The sequence below is a fragment of the Strix uralensis genome, chromosome 2 (assembly GCF_047716275.1).
Source record: "Strix uralensis isolate ZFMK-TIS-50842 chromosome 2, bStrUra1, whole genome shotgun sequence".
Lineage (NCBI taxonomy): Eukaryota > Metazoa > Chordata > Aves > Strigiformes > Strigidae > Strix > Strix uralensis.
The window spans coordinates 114,242,316-114,268,077 of record NC_133973.1 but is presented as its reverse complement, the minus strand read 5'-3'; the positions used below and the strand labels follow the sequence as shown (position 1 = coordinate 114,268,077).

The window sequence follows — 25,762 nt, the reverse complement described above, 5'->3', positions numbered from 1 at the left end:
GATCTCCCACCTTCTGGGGCCAATGTTTCCCATGCAGCTGTCCCTGATGTACACAAGCATCTGCACCCGTGTGCGACACTCGCTGCTCTCCGCAGACCTCACCTTGCCCTCTGCAGAACAATGGTGCTTGCTGGGCTTCTTTGCTTCTTTGCTCTCTTTTCTTTCAACTGAGCTCTAACTGGGGAATTGTTCCTTGCTTTCTGCTTAAGGTTAAGAGGCTGAACTAATTTCCCAGATGTTCTTCATTGAAAGTGTCTCAAAACCAAAAATAGTTAAGTATTTATATGCCCCTTGTTAGTGCTGAAAGCATAAGGAAAGCACGCTTTCCCTACCATTGTCTGTGTTTGATGTTTGCCATCATGAATTTACAGAGGAGCTTGGTGTATGACCCACTTGTGCATCATATTTTTATTTTGAAAACCACAGAAGAAACAAGGCCTCATTGCCATGAAAAAGAAATTCTCAAATCTGTAACCATATAAACTATACCTTATAAAACAAGTTCTGGGTTTGTCTCACAGCTCCCATCTCACATTGCTTTCACTTGGTCCTTAGTAAGGAAATGGCACCATGAACTTATTTTATGTCCTGCTCTGTAATAAAGTACAGTATAGCTGATAGCAGACGCAGGAAATTTATATCCTCAGTCACTTCACTGTGAAAAGTATTGACCACAAATGAAAATCATAGCCTCAACATGTCCAATTTCCAAACAGCAGAGAAAATGGAGATGGACCAAAGTAAAGGTATGAAGAAGAGTTCAGTCTTTACCAGCCCCTGATGGCTGATGGTGCAATTTGCCTATGAACAGTAGGAGGGAGTCAAAGAGGGTCTTAGAACTTCTCCTGTGCCATCCACCCACAAATAGTTGGCCACAGGGCTTGTGTGTGTGCATGTGCTCTTTGCAGAAGCACTCTGCAAGCAAATGCTGAGAGACGGTGCTAGAAAATATGAAGCTCAGCCTCTGGTGTGTGGCAAATGCTGCTTCCACAGCTCGCTGCTTCCAAGTCCTGATGCAGACAGAAGTGGAAGGGTAAATGATGCATCAAAAATAAGCCTGATACTGCAACTGTGACTAGCTGTGGCTTTGGAGAGGGTGGAAAACTAGTCATCCAGTAAGTGTCCCTGAAGATTATAATCCCCATATAAAATGATCACTTTTCTCCACTATTGAAATAGCCACATCATATCTGCATTAAGCAAAACAGAAGACAGTGTTAGCTTTTGGATTGCCACTATCTTTAAGCACCACCAAGAAAATATTGTTTTATTTTCCTGCTTCAGTTAGTTCAGATTCTGTAGGACATTTTCCTACAAGACATTCATAAACGTTCTCATGAGAGAATTGAAAATTAATAAGTCAAACATTATTTTTCCTTTATGATGAGTGGTTTGTCTTAAATGTCTCTTTTTTCTGTGTATCCAGGGGCTGTGACACAGTCCTGCAGGCTAAAATACAACCCCCAACAAACACTGACAGTAAAGAAGGAAAGCAAACAGGAAAATACATTCATGTCTCAGGGGTTTTCTTTTTCTTGCTCTTCATTCTTACTTCCTTGGTGAATGTTTTCTGCATGAAATCCTGTGGCTGTGACTGTCACGCCACGGGCAAACCAGCAGGGCAGGGCTTTCTTGTTACTGCATTCAGCATGGTCCCCACAGCTATTTTGATGGGATTTGTGGGTGGGCAGGAGGGGTGAGCTGAGCTTGGGTGGTCGCTCTGGCTTTCAGATGAAGTTGTATCTAGCTCCCTCCTACAAGAGGCAGTTGGTGACTGCAGAGCTTGGACAACTGACAGACCATCCTGAGCCTGTAATCAGAGAGATCCAGTGGTGGGAGGTGTAATAGCAGACACTGAGTTGCCTCCCACTGAAAAATTAAAGGAAGAGGAAAAGCTAGCACATAGTTTCTGGAGATCATAACCCAAAAGCTCTGGGGCATGGTGCTGTCAGTGGGAAGAATTAGCAGCTGCAGAAAAAAGGATAAATGCAGAGGTCAAGGAGTAATCTGGAGAGCTATAAACACAGAGAGGAGAGGAGAGGAGAGGAGAGGAGAGGAGAGGAGAGGAGAGGAGAGGAGAGGAGAGGAGAGGAGAGGAGAGGAGAGGAGAGGAGAGGAGAGGAGAGGAGAGGAGAGGAGAGGAGAGGAGAGGAGAGGAGAGGAGAGGAGAGGAGAGGAGAGGAGAGGAGAGGAGAGGAGAGGAGAGGAGAGGAGAGGAGAGGAGAGGAGAGGAGAGAGGGGAGGGGAGGGGAGGGGAGGGGAGGGGAGGGGAGGCGAGGCGAGGCGAGGCGAGGCGAGGCGAGGCGAGGCGAGGCGAGGAGAGGAGGGCAGGCAGACTGGCACATGCCTGGGTCATAGCTGAGCATGAACCAGGTGTTGGTTCAGCCTTATGGACAGCAACGCAATGGTATGACCCTGTTGTGTCCTGAACTGGCACAGTGTGGTGTAGGTTTGTGCACTGAATATGCTGCACCTCTCTGGCCCTGCCTGACTTACTGTACAGGCAGAGAGACCCACTTTCCCGTCTGGGGCGCCACATCCAGCACAGCTCTGACACATCCTACCTGCTTCTGGTTCTGCAGAAACCTGTCTCTTGCCTGTATGAGACCCTCTTGGGAAAGCAGTTTCCTAACCTGGGGAAAAAGTTGATAGAGCAGGGCCCTGCAGATAACTTAAATCAGCTTTGTGCAGTCCTACTCAGCTTCTCCTTCAGCCCAGGATGAGGATGCACAGCAAGGTGAAGAGACAGAACACCAAGCTCAGAATAGACAGAATGAGCTGCCCATGTAGCTGTTTGTGCCTTAATGGCATTTGTCACTGTGCAGATGGCTGAAGAACCAGGATAGTGTGTAAGGCCGCCTTCTGACTTTCTTTAATGCTGTGCATGTCAGCTCAGCCACATGCACACCATCATGCTTGCAGAAGTGGCAGGCTGGCATCCAACACAGAAGTACTATGTAGTATCATTCTGTGCAAAGCCTAGGATGTGTATTGGTGAAACATGTCGCCATTCTGGTATGTATCTTAGTGACATAGTTCTGCATAATTGCAAACAATTATAAAATGGGTTTCTTTCTACCTTTATTTTTTTCTAAAACAGGTCTGAAGAAAGAAGTACAAAAAGATCAGGATGCTAACAGACCAGCTGTCTCATCCCCTAAGAGATCAGCGGTAACAGCCACCAAGCTCCATTCACCAGGTATTTATGAACACAAAGCACTGTTTCAGGGAAGATTTAAACTTGTTGACTTTGCATCTCTTGTTAACACACTAAAATCTGAGACCTACTATTGTTTAGTGAAGATTGATTGTGTCCAAGGTTCATTAAGCTGCCTGTGAGTATGGCAGACTTTATCATACCAGTGCATGAGCTGAATAGACTTAGGTTTTCTTTGTTACATCCATGCAATCATCTCTCCTTCAAAACGAAGAGTTGTTGCTATTACGTGTTTAAGGGCACAGGAACACTTTTTTTATCATTATTTTTTTTATATAAAAAGAGAACAGATAGATACAATGAAAAAAAAGACACCTCAGACAATTACCTGGAGTGATAGTATATTACTCCGAATCTACTCTTACTGTTGTGCAGAGGTACTAAATTTCCTGGGCTATTTCTGTGCATAAATGCAAAAGGGATTCTCTATAGAAATAACCTTCAGAGTATTATTGGGGCATTGTCAACTTATCCCTCACTATTGGTCACAAACACATGGTTTTAGCATTTCTGAAGAATACCTTTGTTTATTTACTGAAATGAAAAGAGCTTATTTCTATTTAAGTCTACTAAGTGTACATTAACGAATGTATAAGGTACCTAAAGGCTTTTGTAAGGTTGGCCTTTGACTGATCTAAATGCTTCTGAAATGAGTGGTCATGGTCCCACTGATTTCATTGTGCTTGCAGTTTATCTTCTGCTAACTCATTTTTCAGACTCTACTTAAAAAATTTAAACCATCTCTACAGCTATACAATACTTGCGTTATAATTATGGGGGATAGAACCCTATGTTTCTTCATTTGCATGTAGAACAGCTCTTCGGCTCCTACAACCTGCATCGTCTCTTCCTGTTTACTAAACTCAATCCCTATTCTTCTCCTTCCCAACCAACAAAAGCAAGAAAATGGAAGGTTAAATTTAATCTTTCCACGCACCACCAGGACTCAGAATGCTTCTCCTTACTAAGATACTAGGGTAAAGAGATGAGCTTAACACTGTCCTCTGAATCATATAATTTTCAGGCTATTTTGCACCTGATGAGATCACCAAGAGAGATCCAAAGACAAATTTCTTGCGGAGAGTGCCAGACCATCACCTCACTAGCATTTTTAACAGTGGGAGTCCAATTTAAACACCAGCACTCATTGTGGCTGTAGCAGCATGTTACAGCACAGCTGATGTGCTTTCACTGGAATTAGAAAGCAAAATGAAACATAGGCATATTTGTACTGTGTATTTGTATTGTCTTAAGGAGGCCTTCATTTCCACGGGTGACTTAATGATTTTCAAGGCTTAAATTTTTGACATATCCAATTCATGAGGCCTCAAAGGTTTCTTCATTCTCATGAGAGGTTGACTAACTACCTTCCCTCCATCAGACTGATTTAGCATTTCTTAAGCTTGGTTGTCTGAAATTATGACAACCTAGAATTGTTTATCACTGTAAGGATCAAATAGGAAAATAAACCTCATCTTCTTTTTTTTTTTTTTTTTAGAGTAGCCTTTAGCATTCTTTGAAATAACAACAGCAATAACAAAGCTATTTTACACCTATTTAACAATTTCACAAAATAATAAAAGCAGCCATTTAAAAGGACAAACAGTGAGTGCAGCTGCAGCTAAAGGGCAGTAGCACATCTTTTCCTCCATCAGGATCACAAACCGGTGTGGCATTTACACTTTGTGATAGGAAAGCATGTGACCCCCAGGTAACTCCACCACAGCTACATGTGGCCATGGAAGAGGTTCTAAAATTTCCAAGTGCCCATTCTAGGTTGTTTTCCCTCTGTTACTGGCCTCTTCACATGCAGTTCCTTTTAATCAGCGTTGGGTTTTGACTGCTGTACAATTTTTTTTTCAGCCTTGAATGTGGTCTTTAGAATTTGGATCAGTCCCCCTGAAGACTTGCAAGGGAGTTTTAAGATACAGAGTCTTGTAGGGATCTCAGTTTCATCTGTTGGTGCAATACTATTCCTGAAATCTGTGTATAGGAGCAGGTGTACATAGGTGCAGGTGCTTTCCTTCCACTCCACTGTAGGATGGTGCCGTCTGTTTCTGACATCTTTCACTCTACAGGTTGCTTGTTACCAGTCCTCTCAGAGTAATTTCCTCACTTTCCTTACCAAAATGTCAGAAATTGCACAGTTAAAAGGCAAATAAATTGCATTCCTCATCTAAATCCTCATGGACTGTGTTAATTATGAGTATAAACTTGTTATGTCTCCTTAGTTCAAACACTCAGGTAGATAAAAACGACCTGGGAGTTTTGAAGTGGATCAAAGGCCTTCAGTGATTTCAGTGTAAAGTGGGTCTGCCCCACTGGTCCCACCATCAGCAAAAAACAGGTTCAGGGCCGGCATCATTAATATATACCCTGTTTTGTGCAAAGCAACAGAAGAGAGACATCAATGGCAGAATAAGCCTAGTAAGCTGCTTTTCAGACCCAAATTCAGATTTATCCCTGAGGAGAATAGCACAGTTTAATTTACAAGGACAGCTTATAATACTGACAAGGACAACATAGAGACGTGCACTTCAAATATTCCAGTGAACAGGAAAGCTAGAAAGATATAAAATAAAACAACCTGATGGATTTCTGCTTTAATTAAAAGTGGACTGATTTCAAGGGCTTCCCCCTACACTTGTCCCTATGCCTTCTGTTGTAACATCACCATACTGTCTAAACAACCTGAGATTTTTATACTAAGGAGACAGATATTTATGGCTGTTGCTTTTATGAATTTCTTATTTTGTGATAATACCTACTGCCCAGTTACAAGCCCCTTTAAATGAATGAAAGAAGCTGTAAGAAAATATCACTCCTGCACAAAAAGGTGTACAGGCCTTAACTGACATGAAAATGGATAGAAGGCAATAGTTATGCTGGTTGAACGCTCTTATGACAGAGAGTCTTCTCTAACATCCCATATTGTATTATTTAGGTCTTGCAACATCATGAAGTTAGTCTTGACATGTTGCAAAACCTGGTATTCCTCTTTGCAAATGCAAGTCATGGGCACAAAGAGTTTCAAAGGCTGTTTTGCACCTGTGGCTCTTTGCAGCTGTGGCATGAGATACTTGGAGACATGAGGGAGCATCTCTGCTGGAGCTAGCTCCCTGTCAGCTTAGCCTGGAGCCAGAACATAGTCGAGCAAGTTGGAAGATATGTTCCCAGTGGCTCCACACAAGCTGGGGATCTGAAAAAGTAGAAATACGTTCCTGGAGTATTGCTCTGACAAAGCTATACTTCTTCCCTGCCTGATTTAGTAAAATTGCCCTGAAGATCATTTGCACATCCAGGCCACAGTCTTAAAGATCTAAAATATCTAAAGCACATTTGCCAAAATCACCTCTGGAACAATGCTCCACTTCACCAATAGGCTCAAACTCATATACATCTCTGTGAAAGTATTCTTCTGGTTTTTAGGAAGGAGCTAGGTAGTATCTATGGCAGAATACCATCCCCTGTTACATTCACTGCTGAGGACTGGCTGGAGACATTGTTTCTGTATTATTTTTCAGGAACTGTATACTACAGGACTATAAAACTACAAGATATCCTTTTTTTCATTTTCTTGCACACCCAACCCGTTCTGCTAACACAGAAATGTTAATTTTTCACCTGTATCCAGACCCATGTCTGCAGGGTAGCAAAAACAATCAGTAAGCTGTGCAAAGGTGTTGTGCAGCTGACCACAAATTTTTGCAGGGGAGAGTTCTCAGAAAGCTAAGAAAGTAAAGACAAAACAGATTGTCCAAGCAGTGGCTTGAGCAAATGTACACTACCAGAACACTACCCCTTCTTGTTTCATCCTCATAACTGAGTATATCCAGAGAAATAGATAGTTAACTCAGGCAGGATATGAACTTAATTAGGATGGAAGTCCCACTTCCCTGGAGTGGCTTATCATGAGTAAGCTTTTGTTCCTGTGCCATTTGTGTGAATATGACACTGTATTTGAGCTGATATCCTAAAGACAAGCTACACTAGTGGTTTCACATCTTTATACAGGATCAGGCTTGCTTCAAGTCAGCTTGCAGCACATCAGAGGAGCCAGAGACTGTCTGGACCCATTCCTGCAGGCAAACCATACAGTGATTCTGGGGTGACCAATGGTGCAGAGAGAGAAGCCATGCAGAACTGTAACTAGTCAGCATTACATGGTATCTGGTGGCATTTCTATACATACCTGTTTTGTGCTGCAACTTCAGAAGTGTTATAAAGGGGAGAGCAAGAGGAACTGGCAAGGTAGGCTGCAGTATTGTTGATAAAAAGAGACAGTGATATCCCGATAGCACACAACCCATGCTATTTGCATTCAGGGGAGGATAAGTCACCAAACTTAAGGGTAAGATGGCCAAAAAAATTGTGTGTAGAGTGTAAATGTCATCCAACTGTTTTCCACATCCACAATAAGATAAGGTGACTCTAAACCTGGAAGCGCCCATTTCTCTCACTGCCATTCAGGAGTGTTCAGCATCACACATCAAGATGCAGGTCTCTATTCTTGTAGATGTCTAACACAGGTGAAGTGAATCCTTCCTCTAACGACCTCATTTCTCAGAAAAACACTCTTAGGAGAGCTCTCCTCAAGTCATAGCAGACCTTCAGGCTCAGAGCCTGAGGCGAGATGACTGTTACAAACCTTTGAGCTTTGGCCCCTAGGGAAACACATTTCACTGTTCTCTTGCTTCTTTTTTGAGTGTCATTACAGGTCTGTATGAATAGTACAGACCTTTTTTTCTTTTATAGGGCTGAGTCCCAAAGGCCTTAGAAACACATGAAGGTCATGTCCATACATATAAAGTAAATGACCATGATGGTCTTTTCTTCCCTCCTTTGTAGGACATCCCAAGCAAAGACCAACCACCCCAAAGAATGGATTCTCCCCCAAACCAGGAGAAAGTCGAGACACTGAAAAGCAGTTTGTTCAGAGACTGAAGGAAAAGTGTGATGAGCAGTCCCAGCAATTAAGCAATATTCGAGATGAGCTTAAAAGGGCCAGCTGTGGCTTTGATGTCTTTGCTATAACAACACAACACTTTTTCAGGCAGGTAAGTGCAATGGGTACTCTTTACCACTGGAAAGGTACTTTGCCTTTACACCAGTAACTTAATCAAATTTATTCCACAGTCGCTGAAATTTTGTTCTTGGGAGCAAAGCATGTAATTTCTTTACAACAGTTATTATGAGGAAGGAATTATTATTTGAGGCTATGTATTTGAAAACTGAAGTTCAGGAACTTGGAAGAATAGTGACTGAAGCATTTGTCGCAGGCATGGAGGGGTTTCAGGATGTTTTTAGGAGTGAAGCAAATGCAGAAACTTAGAGGTCCCAGTCCCTGACCACTACAGCTGGAATGGAAAATGTAACTGAGATATTGATACTTGCAAACAAATGCAAAAAAAATCTGTGTGATCTAGTGAACCAAAGGAGCTGGACGAAGAAAAAGATTTGCTTTCTCACAGCACTTATCTACTGTTCCTGTTCACCACAGACCAGGTAGAGTGGTCCTTGTTACAGAGCTGCCAATTCCTGAAGATGTTATAATAACATTGTCTCAGCATTTAGATTGCATTCAGCAGGCTTAGAGACCATAAAGAAAATGTCAATAATTTGAGAAGCTTATTTATTCACTAAACCAAAGACAAAATTAATAAAGTTTAAAAGGCTACCACAGCACAGTACCGTGAAGGACTTGTAGGTACTGCTTGTTTCAAAAGCCATTTAGTGATCTGGGAAATCTAGCTGGGCTCTGAGGTCCAGACCTGGTTCCCCTGATGCCCATGTATTTTGTACCATCCCAGGTTAAGCTGGTGTCCCAACTACTTTGTAAAACAGGCAGACGATCACCAGCATTAGGACCCAAGGTTTGGATAATATCCTTGATTGCCTGTTTGCCTACTTTTGGAAGAGACAAGAGTAAACTTTCAGAATTAAATGGGAGAGAGAAAAACAAAAAAACAAAACACAGATTCAAACAGTCTTTACAAATTCTGAAATACTTTATTCAGGGTTTTTTTTATATTAGTGGAAAGATTACCTTTGAACAAGTACCGTAGTTCACGCTCTTCCCTAAGTAGGAGCTGATCTTGCCGGGGGAGAGCTTCACTGAACTGAAAAAACAGGGAATTTGTAAAAAGTACTAAATATTTTAAATACCTTCCCAGGGGACTTTCCCCCTTTATTTTTCTTCCATCTTGATTTTTCTGGGTTTGATGGGCATTTGTGAAAGCCTTTTTTTTTCTTTTTTTTTGGAGCTGACTGTGGAATATCCTTGATTAAAGCAGAAAGAAACAAAAAAGGGCAGAGCAGTGTCTGCTCAGCTTTGTCTATGCGTTGTTCACTGGGGAGAGATTTTTCATCTCGTGCCGCATTCACAGTTTGCTGAAGGAATTCTGGAAGCTTGGGCATATCTCCTTGATCTCCTCTGCATATGTTTTAAATGAGAACAGCTGCTGCAGCTGAGCTTTGAGAAGACTCTCATCCTTTTGGTGCATGTTAGATCTGTCCTTAGAATGCCTCCTAAATTGAACACCTCAGGGGACTTTATTTAACAAGAATTCTCTCCAAGTCCTCGCCAGGCATAGCTGTGCCTTATGTTTCTAGCTCCTCTGCACTATCAGTCCAACTGGGGGTTTGCAGTAATACTCCTCTGAGTGCCTGGAGGGCTTGGAGGTAAAAAATCATATACCTGTGGAATTTAAGTGCCTTTAGGCTTGGGCAGGATTAGATGTAGATTTTTTTCAGATCCACTGCCGGACTCACTACCTGTGTTCAGCCTGAGTGTCAGTCCCTTCTGGGCTTGTCTGATCGCCCTGGAGTATAGATATATCTGTACATCACCATTCAGTGCAGCACAAGACACTCGTGTCTTGCTGCTTGCTGCTGGGATCTGTGTAACATGGACCCCTCCCAGGCAAAGACACCCCTGGCTTCCCTGGGTGACAAACTGCACAGGCAGCATGAGCCCAACAGCTATCCATAACACACTCAGATGTGGTACCTACATTAGGAGTACGGTTGCTTCAGGCTCCATTTTTAGTGAATGGAAGCAGGTGAGCACTTCCAGAAGACAATTTACAGCAACAAAGGTCTGAATTTCTGACTGAGGTACTTGCCTGTCTTGACTGAGGCCTCCAGTGAGGCCTAAGGCTGCTGCACTTTTAAATTCAATGCTTAAGCTGAGAGCCTACATGTAGTGGGATGATCTGGGACTACTCAAGCAGTTGCATAATTGGGCAGTCTGTTGTCTTGCAACATAGACACAGACTTCCAAGTTTTTAAGTGTCATTCAAAAATATAATCTGTGGACATTTTCTGAGATGGCATTATTGTTTGAAAGCTTGAGCAAAATTGCATTGACCGGCTTTGAGTTAGGGCAGCATGGAAAAAGAAACTTTTCCCATGATAAAAATAATAATAATTGTGTGTGGTTTTTTCTGAGAAGCCCACAGGCAAAATGGTTGAGGTCTGAGTAGAACTGTAGTTTGGCAAGGGAATAATACTCGTTCAGGAACAAGGTGGGGCCTTATTCCAGAGATGTTTGGGGTTGATTTGACCAACTGGCAGTTCTACTCTGCTTAGCAGAGGGTCCAATCCTACTTTGGTGCTAGAGAGCCTCTTTGGGCTGATAGTCACCCATAGCCTAATTTTAGTATGTCTCTCTCTCTCCTTACACTACACCAAAATAATGTCCAAAACATGGATTTTTCTCTGAATTGGATCTGAATTCTGTTGGAAAATGTACTCCCAGGCAGCAAGGACTGGACTGAGTCTTAAAAGGTCTCTTGTCTTCCTCACACTGTTTCTGTTCCCTCTCCAGAGCTAGGGAAACCACCAATGCAAGTTGTCCAACAGACATGTTTAGCTGAAGAAAGAGAATGTCAATATGTAGTAAAGAGTGTTGACCCACACCAGCAGTTTCTTTGAGTGCTTTCTAATTTTAAGCACTTGCTGTAGCCACTTTAAGGTTCATGACCATTTTCTTTAAGTTTTGGTGGAATTGTTTTCTGACTGTTCCAGACCACTGCTGAATTTTATCCTGTAATCATCTCTCTTTCTCAGCTGAAAATTCTCTCAATAGGCAAGATTCATTTAATAGGCATCAAGGAGTGCACAACATGTAGCAGTACTTAATACAGACCCATTAAATGACAGCTAAACCAATTTGCTATCTTGGGAAAAAGCCTAGACTATCCAAGCAGGTGATGACTGAGGCAGCGGACAAAAAAATCTAAAGCACTGGTTCTGACATAAGCATTTAGCTAGGTATGAAAAGTAATGATCGTAGTGCCTGTGGACAGCATGGCTTCTAATTATTATTTAATTAGCACATTAATTACTTAGGGCCCTCAGATATACATGTATGACTCCTGTTGACTTTGGGAACCACTTCAAACTTGTTCTGAAAAGGAGCAGACTGAGTTTGCCCTTAGCTGTTAGATGTTCATCATGTCAATACAACCCTTGTGCTGTGAAGGGTACTCCAAAGTGAACAACTGACTGGCAGGAGCTGGAGTGCTACTGTGAAGAGCATACCATGAAGACTTTTTAAAGCAAATATCACAAACGGCTCCCCCTGACTTGGGTCACCCCTGACCTGGTCTGGCTTGTTAGCCCATTAATAATGACAGTCCTGTTCCAGTTTCAGACCTGTTCAGCAAAGTGGCCTACAGCAGTCCCTCCTTGAAGTGGTAACAGTGCCATCTAAAGGACAGTAGCCCAAAGTGACAAATTCTGGAGGATAAATCCTTCTGGACATGAACAGGGAGAAAAAAAAAAATCCACTTTCGTACCTCTAGTACACTCAGAGCAGATGTGTTTGTGCTGAGGATTGTCGTGGCCAAAGTGCGCTGAGGCCCTGGACTCTGGGCTAATGCCTTTCTGGCAGTACAGCATGCCCGAACAGCTGAAAAGTGGAGTCCGGTTAAACAAGATCTGCCTCTGAAATTTCAAATTAGGACTCCAGATACACAGTGCATATGAGGGGAAGGGATCCTTTCAGGGCTGCAGACCCCAAGGGTGGGAGCAGGTAAGAGAGAGTTATGCTAGGCTAGTCTGTCCTGTACTCTGCATGGGCATGGAGGGGTTTCCAGACTTGCCTCGTGCTGCAGTCTTCGTCACGGGGGGAAAACTGTTCAGGAGAAGTCCCAGTATGGGACCACAATGTGATTAGCTGGAAGTGGGGGAACCACACAGATGCCCTGAAGAGTTGGAACAGCACCGCAGTACTTGATGGCGTCCCAGCACTTGGTGTCTACCAACATTGGGAAAGATGTGTCCCTAGTGTGACACCAGTGTGTGTGTTTGTCTCCACACCTGAGTGTGGGGTGGGTATACAATACACACCTTCCAGACAAGTAAACACACATAGCAGCATCCTGCAAAATCTAGGATGGACAAGGAAAACCTTTTCCCCATTCAAATAATTGAGATATGTGTGTGCTTGTGTGTATTTTTCAGAGTAATGTTTCTGTCGTCTGTCTGGACACTATGCCACCCAGTGTCATATAACTACCTTGTCCAAATATTAATGACCTTTTGTATTAGAGGCAGAATTGGTTTCACTGGTTATAAGTTGCTTGGCACTTCCCACCATTGCCTCCAAAACAGTAATTTGGGCTAACATTTCAAGTGCTTACCTCAGGCTGAGCTGAAAATGGTGTGTTTTCACAACTCTCTTGAGAATGAGTTTAGGACAAATATATTTATTGTTTGTGCCTGGTGGTGGCACAATGGTAAGAAGCCAGCACACATCAGAAAGACTGACCTTCTGGCTTTCAGGGGTACTACTTTCCTAACATTTGCAAAATGTGTTAGGATTTGGCCCAAGAATAGTCCTTAGAAAAGCGCCACTCCTCTTCTGCTCATCATTATTACAGCTTGGCTAGATTTCCTGTATTTAGCAAGTTCAGTCTTTTCTTTGCTCCTGCTGGAGTCCAGAGCAGTCAGAACAACTCAATTGTTTCATCGTGTATCCTGGAAAAAATCCATTTTGGACTCGTCAAACCCCGACGAGTTTAGGGATATGAATCAAAAACATTTTATTGCGAGACAAACAAAAGACTTTGTTTACTTCGGAGGAAAAAATTAGAAAGAAACTTTGTCATCATTTAGGGCTTTCTAAACTGCTTTTTAAGTAGAAAAGCACAAGATATGGTACTGGGGGCTACTTGTTACAGTAAAACAGAACAGTAAGAATTGAGCGGTGCTCCTTTACTTGCAAGCGTTACAATGAAGGCTTTATAATGCAGCTGCTATGGGACCCCCAGGACACTCACACATGGTCGATCTGCCCAAGGAATGGATCAGGGTTTGTGAACTGAAGGAAATTGCCTTCTGCGGACCCCCTGCTTATTTGCTGTGGATGCTAAAAGACAGGCAGTGATAAGGTAAGGTGCTGTAGGAATAGAAACCTTAAAGCAGCTGAATGTTTTTCCCTTCCTCATCCTCTGGGTAACTGGATGTTACCAGAGGATGCTACACAGGGCCTATAGGAAGATCGTTTCATCCAAGCTCTCCACCTCTGTGCCAGAGTGTCCCCTTCATTTTCCACTTGCGCAGCACCTCTCGGTGCTCAGTGCTCTGCTGCTGTGACTGCGGAGCCAGACACTCACTGCACTGCACCCTTCAGATCTGCCAGCAAAACCCACCTCTCACCTAGCACAGGATCTAAGGGATGTTTTTAATTTCCCTGTGCCTCGATGCCCTGATGGGGACACCAGGGAACTGCCATCACATGAGGGCGCCCTGGAGGAAAAAAATTAGTATTGGTGATGCACTCGGGGTGAGATGACAAAAGAACAGCCTGTGAAGTAAATCAGTATTGCTGTCAGTGCAGAGAACAGCATCGGTAATAAATAAGGCCTTGGACTACATAATGAATGAAGAGAGAAGCAAATTCAGAAATGAGTACTGACATGCCTATTCACTGGTCAAAGGGGGAGTGCTGTGCTGTACGCTGTGCTGCGGCTGTATGATAGACCCACTCCACCATGCGAACATCCATCCACCTGGGTGCTGCACTGCTTTACTGTGCCACTGCTGGTTTTTGGATGCAGTCACACACCCATCAAAGGGGCATGAGGGTGTGAGCTGGCTGGAGTGGAGATGATGATGGGGGATATTGGCTATGGTGAGAAAATAGAGAGAAATGCCCCGCTGAGGGCTCCTGCGGCAGGCACTGTGTGAGGTGGGAGTGGGGCTGGGTGGTGCAGTCTCCCATTCCGTGTGTTTTAGCTGTGTGCTCCTGGATAGTGCGGGTTCCACGGCAGGATTTCCTCTGCAATGTGGACTCGCTTGCACAAGCTCCTTCCTCACTCCAAAAGGGGCAGTTAGCTAACCTCTGCCTCTGAGGTGCACCTCCTTCTCCTGGGTCTGGCTGGGTCTCCCTTGCTCCAGGCTTGTCACCTATGGCCATACGGCTGAAGAGGAGAGAAGAACCAGGAAAGCAATCAAAACAGGAGGCAGAAACTTGCTGGACCAACCCTGTCTCTAATACAATGGTTTTCTCAGACCCTGTCCTGAGGGGTGAGGAGTGGGAGTGAGTAACTCACCCCTGGGGAAGCAGGCAGTGGGCAACAGGAGCAATGGCATTTGGAGAGGCAGAAAGGGAGCAGCAGTAAACTCCTCTCCTTGCCTGAAATCCTGAAGGCACAAAGGATCTGCAGAAGAGTATTAAGGGGAAATGCTAAAGGCTGATATTTGAGCAAATTCAGGTGGGAGCATAGCTGGGAAAATGGTAGGTGAAGAATTAATTGCTTAGTAAAAAGGCTGCTGCTTCTTTCTGTGTCAAGAGGGGATGCCTCAAACATGCTAACTATATGTTTTCAGCTGAGTAGGATTTTAAAGTAGAACAAGTGGAAAAATACATATATATACACACGCATACATATATATGTATAAAACTGGTGTTAATTAAGGGCTAATTATCTTCATCCAGCAATTGGCCACTGGGAACTGCAGTGGAAAAGGAATAAAAAAGAGTGCTCAGGGGACTCCACTTGTGAAATGTTGGTAGAGATTTTTATTCTCTCCCTGTAGCTTCTGTTTCCTTTGCAGTGTCAGAGGACGAGCCCTGTCTGGACCCCTCTGTGCTGGTGGAGCAGGCACTGCCTGGCTTTGCCTGGCATGGCTGGCTGTGGCACACCGCTGCCAGCACTTCAGAAATGGTTTCATGGCAACACTGGACTAATCCTGATGGAATTAACCTGCTGACTCTGGACACAGGGGGGGAACAGGGAAGCAGGTGAATGGGAACCAGCACAACACTGCCAGCACAGGCAGTGTGCACCAAGCTGAAATGGGTCTGCTTCACAGATCCACAGGCAAAGGTGGTGCCAGGACAGGAGGGAAAGCTGCCCAGTGGGCCTGCCTGACCTCTCAGTCTCTCCTTTTGGAGCAGTAACAAATGCTAGGCAGCTCTAGAAACATGTCACTGCATTTGATTTCTGCACCTGGCTGCACCTTCCGTGTTTTACTCTGCAGGTCATGACACCATCCAATGCCCAGTACTATCCTCGGGCATCTTGTACTCAAAGGGGTCCATTTAAGTAAGACACAAAGCGCTGCTACCCTGTCACTATGTAGAGCTTTTCACTAGTGAATACAAGTGTCCTGGGTCAGCCTCAGCTGGGGACAGACCTGAAGGGTCTCTCAGCAGCTTTGCAGCCAAACTGGCAGCAAATGTTAGACTTCTGCAGATACCCTACACCACTCCCAGACAGCATGGCCTGTTCTGCTGCAGTCCATGCAAGACAGAAGGAAGAAAGTGCAGGGAACCTCTTGGCTTCTCCCCCTGTCCTCAGTGGCTTTCTCACAGCCACTGCTGTGACTAATAGTACAAATTTTGGGTTTGGGGGTGGAAGAACATGATTCCCTGGGGGGTAGTTACATGTCCTTGTTTTGAAACAACACCCCAATTAGGGTACGTTTGTATCCCTTGGTTGGAGAATAATTTTGTTATTTACACATAAATATTTCAAATTTCAAGATAAAAAAGAAATAGCCCCAGGCATTCTAATGCTTCTCTTGAAAAGGTTTTAAATGTTCATTAAAAAATAAAGATTTCTTTATTTACATGTTGTCCTCAAAAATACATTTAGACTGTGTGCCAAGTATCAGGTAAAGGTGAATTTATTTTCTCCTTTTGTTTATATTATTGGTCTCCATGTAAGCAACTGACTTTGACAGCCGTGGTTTTATACTGCATTCGGAGGAAAAAAGTAGAATGAGGGTCAGGAGTGGCTCCTGTGATGATAGCAGCCTCCAAGCAGGGTATCTGGCATCTGGTGGGCTTGAGGTATTTGGCAATGCAAACTGGGGGCTGTGTGAAAAGCAATGATGAGTAATAGGTTCCAGTGGTATTACAGCCTTGGCTCATGCAGGGGACAGAGTAAAACACGAATCACAATGTTTTCATGCCGTTCTTGAGGGGGCATGAAAGGAGGGGGTGGAAATGTGTCCCTTTTAAATCCCATGTATTTTAAATACCTCTTTCACAGTCAGACAAAATTTCATTTTCTAAGATTCAGAATTTCTTTCCCACTTTAAACTGGAGGATCTATTTTTAGTTAAGGATCCTGTTCTTTGCAAGAAACACTGGTCATGCCATTCTCAGGTTACAGAGACACTGTGAGTTGCTGAGTAACTGTTCACTTTCCAACCTCTTGTTAGGCTTGGCCTTCATTTCCAGAACAGGGAGCTTGGGGGCAATATTATGTGTTTTCTCCAGGCCTAAGGACAACATGAGGATCTCTATCCCGCTTGGTCTTAGCACCACAATCAGTCAGCTCTGGCCCCATCAGTGGTCCAGTGGTGTTCATGCTTACTGGGGTTATATTTCAGGCAAAAACCCTGAAAGCATCACATTGTCCATCCAAGGAAATCCAGTATGGATCTGGGCAGGGTTTGTTAGAGCCATAGCTTCAATCTGTCAATACCAATATGTTCCAAAGGATATATATTGGATTCAAGCTGCCTGCATTTTTCCGTGAAACTTTGTTTCATCAGAAAAAAAAACAATAGTGAATAACAATTCTAGAACTCAGAGCCTTTGACACTCTTCGGATCAGTACTTTGTTGAAAGAACGCAGAGGGAGCCCAGCCATCATTTAATGCACAAAGGCTCAACTTTATTAGTACTCACACTTCTTTTATATCCACAATAATTAGTTCATACATATTGCAAAAAGCAAGCTCCTTATAGGTTGCTAAGGTTAGATACATTGGTTGCTAAGGTTAAATACCAATCTCGCCCCTTATGATTTCTGCAAGGCCTTCTACATAGTCCTGCTTCTGTTCTTTGTTCTTCTTTGATACTTTTCGGTATTCTCCCATCACGTCGCCGTTGTCAGCAGTTCCTCGGTGCTGTGCCCTTTCTCACGTAGCCAGTTGTTAGCAAACTGCTCCACATCTCCCCCGTTTTCTTTTTGCACTTGTGCTAAAAATATTGCAGAGGCAGTCTTCTGCAGGGCCCTTTGCAGAAGATTGACAATACATGGCAACATCAAAAGCACAACCACAATTACCAAGATCATGACCCCCACAGACTTGATCAGAGATATTAACCATCCTGAAAGTCCCCATCCTTTTAACCAGCTTTCAATCCCTAATCCATCTACTTGTTTCAAGCTGTGCAGACCTTCCTGCAATTTCTTAATCTTTGCATGGACTGAAGAATAATTGTCTGTCAAGTTCATGCAACACATTCCTTCAAATTCCTCACATCCATGTCCTTGCGCTAAGAGCAAAAAATCAATTGCTGCTCTATCTTGTAATACTGCATGGTTAACACTTTCTACATCTGCTGTAAGCCGATCTAAAATTTCAGAAGTGCGATTAAGCTCATCTTTTGCCCAACATCCTATCTGTTTTGTTAAGTTCATGGCCTTATTAGCCGCTCCTCCTGGCAAAATAGTTGCAACTAACACCTGTGTACGTCATTGGGAGGTGCGGCAGGTTTCGCCCATCTCGCTGGAACCCATACGGTGCCTGTTGGTGTAGAAACACAAAGATATCCCCTTCCCCATATTACTACTTTAGCTGGTCCTTTCCACAATCCATCTTTTGGATCCTTATAATTTACCCATATCTCTTTCCTTCCCTCACTTACTTTTGCCTTCTCATAATGTAACATAGCTGGTGGTTGTTCTGCGTCTCCAAATATACACAAGTGATTCATTACAAATAATGTTTTTGCTAATCTTTCCTGTACATCCTGTATTTCCTGATATTTTGCTACATAACGTTTCAAGGTACCATTTGCTCTCTCAACTATGGCCTGTCCTGTGGGAGAATGCGGTATCCCTGTTACATGCTTCACTCCCCACTTGTTTAAAAATCTTTGCACTCGACTTCCGACATATGCTGGTCCATTGTCTGTCTTTATAGTATTCGGGACTCCCATTATTGCAAAACAACATGTTAAGTGTCTGATTACCTGTGTGGCCTTTTCTCCACTCTGCGCAGAGGCCCATATATATTTGCTATAAGTATCTATAGTAACATGTACATATTTAAGTCTACCAAAACTTTGTATGTGAGTCACATCCATTTGCCATACTTCATTAGATTTCGTCCCTCTAGGATTAACTCCTATTCCAATACCAACCCCTTTATTGTGAAAACTACAAACAGGGCATGTTTTTACTATGGCCGTTGCTTCCGCCATTGTGATGCCAAATTGTGTTTTTAGCCCTTTTGCATTCTGGTGGAATATGTCATGTGCTTCTTTTGCCAATTTGTCTTTCGACATGGGAACATGTATAACAGTGGATACCAATTTGTCCGCTCGAGCATTACCTTCCCCAAGTCCTATATCCCATTTATGACTTCTAACATGAATTACAGCATACGGTTGTTCCCTTATTTTTATGGCCCTCTGTAATTGTAAGAACAACTCATAGAGACGCTTATTTTGTACTTCCCTGACTTCTGCATCTTCTATCCTTACTACTATTCCTGCTACATACATAGAATCAGTTACAATATTCAATGGTTCATTAAACTTAACCATCGCCCAAACTACTGCCAACAGTTCCAAAGTTTGTAGTGTGTCTTGTGCTGTGGCTTTTAATATCTCGTGTTTCCATGTATTATCTTCCTGCCACGTTATAGCTGCTGTCTGAGATTTCTTTCCTGCATCTGTATAAACTGTGATGGCATTCGGGATCGGCGCCTGTTGTCTTTTTGGCTGTTCAATCCAATGTAATTGTCCCAACCATCTCAAAGGTTCCATAGATAATTGATCAGTTGACAACATCATTGGCCCATTTAACATGGCTTCCTGCAATGCTGTGCTATTTGCCAGGTACCACTGCATGGTTTCCTTCTGCATTGGACAGTATATGAATTGAGGTTCTCTTCCACTTATTTGAATAACTCGCACACGACCTTTCTTTACTAAATTTGCTAATGCCTCAATTTTTTGAAGTAGAGATTTTGATTGTTGTAATGCTGGCGTGATCCATTCTAGCACCCATGTCTCCCCCGTTTTCTTTTTAAACTGCGTAATAGCTCCGAGCAAATGCTGTGAACCCATCCACACAAGTATGTCCAGGGGGAGCTCAGCGTCTCTCCGACGCACTTGTCCAGAAGTAATACGATCCATAATTTGTTGTAGCACTCGCTTCTGATCTGCTGATAAAGACACTACCTGTGCAGGATCATTTCCTTTTAACAGTGGTCTTAATTGTTGTAAAAGCTCGTTTGGGATGCCCACTATAGGTTTTAGCCATTGTAAATCTCCTAATAGCTTTTGAGCATCATGCAGTGTTGAAATTTCAGGATTAATTGTCAATTTTTGTGGTGCTACTATTTGTTTCATCAAAGACAATCCCAAATATTTCCATGGAGCTGTTTTTTGTATCTTTTCTGGTGCAATTACCAATCTTTGCTTTGCAAGGGTGTTTACAATTTCTTTTATCTGTGCTTCTGTAAATGGTTCTTTCTGTGCAAATAATATATCATCCATATAGTGATAAATTATAACATTAGTCCATTTTTGACGTAATGGCTGTAAGGCTGCATCTACAAAAATCTGACATAAAGTTGGACTATTTCTCATTCCTTGCGGTAAAACTGTCCATTCAAACCGTTGATCTGGCCCTTCTCTATTTATTGCCGGTAAAGTGAAAGCAAATCGGCGCATGTCCTTTTCATGAAGCGGAATCGTAAAGAAACAATCTTTTAAGTCCACAATCAATATAGGCCATTCATAAGGTAACATAGCTGGATTCGGCATACCTGGTTGTAAAGCCCCCATTGGTTCCATTTGTTTGTTTACTTCCCTAAGGTCATGCAAAAGTCGATATTTGCCTGATTTCTTTTTTATGACAAATATCGGAGTATTCCAAGGACTAGTAGATAGTCTTAAATGTCTTTGCTGATATTGTTCTTGTACTAGCAAGTGTGCTTGCTCAAGACTTTCCCTTTTTAGTGGCCACTGCTTTACCCATATTGGATCGTCAGATGTCCAAGTTATAGGGATCGGGAAAGTCCAAGCAATGGCCATTAGGATAAATGGTGATCGTTTGTCAAAACTATTCCCATTTGTGCTAACACATCTCTTCCAATTAAGCAATTTACCCCTGGAGGTAATTGCACTACAGCAAGCACCGCTGTGACTGTTTGTCCTTCAATTGTTAATTGTAGGGGCGGCGTTCGATTAGCTAAAGTTAAACCACCCACACCAGTGATGGTAGTGGTATGCTCTTGTAATGGCCAGCCTTGTGGCCAAGAAGAAGGCGACAGTATGCTGGAATCTGCGCCTGTGTCTAACAACCCTTCCACAGTTATTGCGTTACCTTGAAATGACAGGTGAACAGTCTTTCTGGGTCTCGTACTCAGATCCAGTGTTAGCAGGGTCAGGCTTCCTGTGGATCCAAAGCCTTTATTTCCGCGACTCTCCTCAGTTATTGGTCGTATTGTTTGAGTCACTTGTGGCAGAGGCACCAGCTGTGCAATCCGTTGTCCCTGTGCAATCTTTACTGGTGGATTCAGTGTATATGCCATAATATAGATTTCACCTTCATAATCTGCATCAATAACTCCCGGTAAAACAAATAGTCCACATTGTGATGCCGATGATCTTCCTAATAATAAAGCTCCCATGGCTCTCCCATTAATAATGATAGGTCCTCGTACATTCGTAGATATTGTTTGAGGATTATTTGTTAACAGAATAACATCTACTGCTGCTGCCAGGTCCAACCCGAGACTTCCCCGGGTGGCGGGTTGAAGGACTGCGCTGCGGCTGCAATTTTGGTCGTTGCGCGGCGGCCGGCGAACGCGCTCCGTGTGGAGTTTCCCGACCGTCTGCAGCAAGCCACCTCATTATGGGAGTTGGATCGGCAAGTTTGACACCATACATTTCTGGCTGTACAACTCTTTCGTACATGCCCTGGAGCTCCGCATCGGTAACACCGTAGCTGCCCCTTTTTAGGTGTTTGCACTTTAACTGCTGTTGCTGCTGAAGTCTGGAGAGGCGCAAGGGCTGCCATAACCTGACTTTGAGTAGCCTGAGCCTGTTCTTTCATTCCTTCCCCTAATTTCTTTATTGCCTCTACAAGAAAAGCCTGAGGTCCAGTAGGTATCGAGGACGCTTTTTCAAGTGCCTCCTCTACAGTCCAATGTGCCCTTAATGTATTCAATAAACTCTTTGTAGCAGGATTGCCATTTTGTGAAATACATTGTTTTAAGAGAGCACCCTGCATGTAGAGAGGTACTCTTGCTCTTTCAATTGCATTTACCAACTTATCTACAAAACTGCCCAAAGTCTCTTCTCTCCCTTGCTTAATTCCCATATACATTGGAACTCCGCCTGGCTCTTTCACTTGCTCTATGGCTTCTCTCACTAACCTCATTGCCTCTCTCACCTTATCCGGACCGAGCAGTGCTTGAGCTTCTACTCTAGCATAAGGTCCTAACCCCATTAATTCATCCATTGTAACCCCTTGTAATGGATCTCCTGCTTGCCGCTGTACCGCTATCGATTCTAACACTCTCGCTTGCCAATGCGCATTAAACAACAACCACTGACTAGGAGAGAAAATTAACTTTGCTATACCCCGACAATCTGCAGGCAAAAGAAGTTGAGTGCTCCAGAGATAATCTAACATTTGACGAGTCGGTTCACCAGTAACACCATAAGAACTCACTGTAGAGCGCAATTGTGATAAAAGCTTCCAATCTAATGCCGTAACAGTAGCATTTAGTCCACCAGCTGGGTTCGGCTGAAACTGAACTGGAAAAACCATTGCTGTCGCCATCTGAGTCATCTCCTCATCCCCTTTTTCTAACCCCTCTCGTGCCAATGCATTCCAAGCCCGACACCTTTCTTTAGCGATCTCTATCCCCAGCCCATCTTCTGAGCCAGGAGTAGAATTCTCGCTTTCCGGCGTCACAGTCTGGCTGGACGCGTCAGGGCTACTCAGGGCAGAAGCGAGGGGAGCGGTAGGGAGAACTCGTTCTGAGCTTTCCTGTCCCGTCTCTTCGGAACGTAAAGGTGGTAAAACAAGCTCACGAAACGCAGGCGGTAATGGCCACCTAGTTTCCTCCTCCCCATATCTGGTGTTTTTCTCTTTTGCCGCAATTGCGCCCTGTGCAGCTCTTTTTTCAGCCTGATACCTTAGCAATTCATTATGAACCACCCTCCATAACTTTCCCAACTTTTTTGCTGTCTTATCATCATTCAATGTTAATTCCCATAATTTATCTCCAAATTTTCTCCATTCCGATAACTCATGAACTGTATGTGGATTAATAAAACAACCTTGCTCTACCCCATAAGCTAAAAGCCCCTGAAGATCCTTTTTTACATCTATTCCCTCAACCCGGCGTTGTGCCAGCCAGGATGCAAATAAATCATATGCTGCTTGCCTGTCCATACCTTAATTTTTCCGTTGCAGCCTTTCCAGGTCTCGGCAGCACGTATCAGCAGGGCTCACCTCTTGTGACACCCTGGGCGCGGGCCTTTTTAGTCGCCTTTCGCCGTCCTCGCTGCTTAAGGACCTGAACAACCTTCTCTGGTCTTTATCCTTCGTGGTGCCTTATACGTCCTTTGGCACGTATCACGTCGGGGTCACCATTTGTTGAAAGAACGCAGAGGGAGCCCAGCCATCATTTAATGCACAAAGGCTCAACTTTATTAGTACTCACACTTCTTTTATATCCACAATAATTAGTTCATACATATTGCAAAAAGCAAGCTCCTTATAGGTTGCTAAGGTTAGATACATTGGTTGCTAAGGTTAAATACCAATCTCGCCCCTTATGATTTCTGCAAGGCCTTCTACATAGTCCTGCTTCTGTTCTTTGTTCTTCTTTGATACTTTTCGGTATTCTCCCATCACGTCGCCGTTGTCAGCAGTTCCTCGGTGCTGTGCCCTTTCTCACGTAGCCAGTTGTTAGCAAACTGCTCCACAGTACTTTGTGCCAGAAATGTATTAGCAGCATTTGCTTTAAACATGTGAATGTATGTTCTTGGTACAGGCAGTGTGGAACAGCGCTTTCATAGACCCTGTGTGGCTGCTGTGGTTATACCTGTGGTAGAGTAATTGTGGAACTATTAAGTGCTTTGAGTCCACTTATAACATCAGACTCTATTCACCAGATAAATGGAAATGATTGTGAACTGACTGGGAAGTAGGCATGCTTTTCTCTGAATTAATAAATTTCTTGTCTCTGAATTAACAATTTTAATTTTCAAAATTGCCTGAACAGGAGCTGTAATATTAGGTATTTCTAAATTACCTTTCCTGAACAGTTGAAGGGATGAGAAGCCTGCGCCTTTCTCACAAAGTGCTTGAAACCAGGCAGCTCCTGATTCATACAGGGCCCACAGATGTGTTAAGCAGCGCAGTACAGCAGCTACTGCTGGACACATACTGCAAAGGCAATTTCCTCAGATCAATCATCATTATTTTTTAAATTTTCTTTCTTTGGTTCTATGGTTGCTCTCCACAGATAATCTACCAAGATTTCTAGTAAGAATGTGACAGAACAAAGACTTTGCAATTCATTGTAGATCAGTAGGTGCAAGGTTCATATATGAAAGTGTTAATCACACCAGAAATTGAAGAATTTTTCTACTTCCATGAGAGAACAGAAATACTTAAGAAATGACATTTTATAGATACCTTTCAGGGAATTTTATGAGACTAGACAAAGTTTTCCCTAAGAAGAAGCAAATAAAGAATCCGTAACTCTTGTCAGCAGTGGGGTGGACAAGCCTTGGCCTGTCCGGGTGGGGGAGATCCCGTCCTCCCTTTGGGAATCAAAAAGCTGAGCCTCCCTTCAGAGACAAACCTTTCAGCACAGCTCTTGTTTTATACACATATTCAGATTTCACTTCTATTGCAGTGTATGATGAGACCAAATGTCAGTCTATAAAGTTGCTGTAAAATGGGAGGCCATGCCCTGATTCACAGATAATCTTCAGAAGTAATTTCAAGACCAAATTTTTTAATAAAAGTCTAAGGGAGGTCACACTGAACCTAGAGAGGTAGGAAATGCCATTTTACCCCCCCAGAAGAAGCAATGACCACTGAGTTACTCAACACATATTTACATGCTGGTGGTTACTTTCCAGTAACCCGTCCCTCTGGCAGATCCATGTCCCTCTCACCCATGTGGCCAACTTCAGGCATCACCTGATAGCTCTGTCCGTTGCTGCAGCCTCACCTGGAGATGCCTGTCGTAGCATCCCAGCAGCCTTCCTGCCCTCAGATACATACCCATGGCCTCCCCTACCTTCTCCCTGCTTGTATTTTTAGACCTCTGGCAGTAATACTTTTGTGGTTTTACATTACTGCCAGGGCAAAGTGGCATGGTCCATTAATATAGATGTGTCCAATAATGACGTATGTAGGCATCATAATAATAATGGCAATAATGATCAGTGTAATAGAAGTTAAGTTTTTTTAATGGATCATACTGCTTCTGCAGACTAGTAAAGGGAATGATTTATTATCCATAACAAAGATCTGGCAATGCTAAATGTCCATCAAGCCACCTATGTGCCAGCTTTTTAATTGCAGAAATAGCAGGCCTGATGTATAATTGCCTTGATTTGGTTTTAGCCATCACAAATCATAAAGGCTAGCCTTACTTGAAAAATTAGTTTTTATCTTCTGATTTGCCAGTGCAACAAAATCTGTTTAAGTAACATTAGCTTGTTGTGTTTAATTGAATTACACCAAAAAGGAACAAAAAGATGTTGTCTGGATTGAATTGGGTGTGTTAAAAACAGAAAGCACTTGGCTGACTTAATGTGTTCCTTTTAGTTAATATTTGACCTCTATATAAAAATCTCATTAGAATTTAGGGCATTAACATTTTTGTTATTTCACAGTTATCCCAGCAGAATGCTAGACATTTTGCAGATGGTATAAAGATGATGTTCCAGTCCTGGAGTGCTTAGCATCCAAATAGGCAATAGCCCAATTAAAACTGGGGAGTCAAAGTGACTGAGTCTTGGAGATTAATGTATGTCTAATTTATTTGGGGATTTATATGGAAAAATAGTTATGTGTTTTTGTA

General features: G+C 43.1%; 1 protein-coding gene across 4 annotated transcripts in view; it reads left to right on the top strand.

Moving 5' to 3' along the window:
* The window catches only part of MTUS2 (microtubule associated scaffold protein 2), a 324,610-nt gene that overhangs the window by 245,447 nt on the left and 53,401 nt on the right, over positions 1-25,762 (top strand). For all 4 annotated transcript variants that reach the window (XM_074859877.1, XM_074859879.1, XM_074859876.1 and 1 more), the window contains 2 exons: positions 3,101-3,199; positions 8,066-8,274. In XM_074859877.1, coding sequence (XP_074715978.1) covers positions 3,101-3,199; positions 8,066-8,274 — 308 coding nt within the window. The remainder of the gene's footprint in view (positions 1-3,100; positions 3,200-8,065; positions 8,275-25,762) is intronic.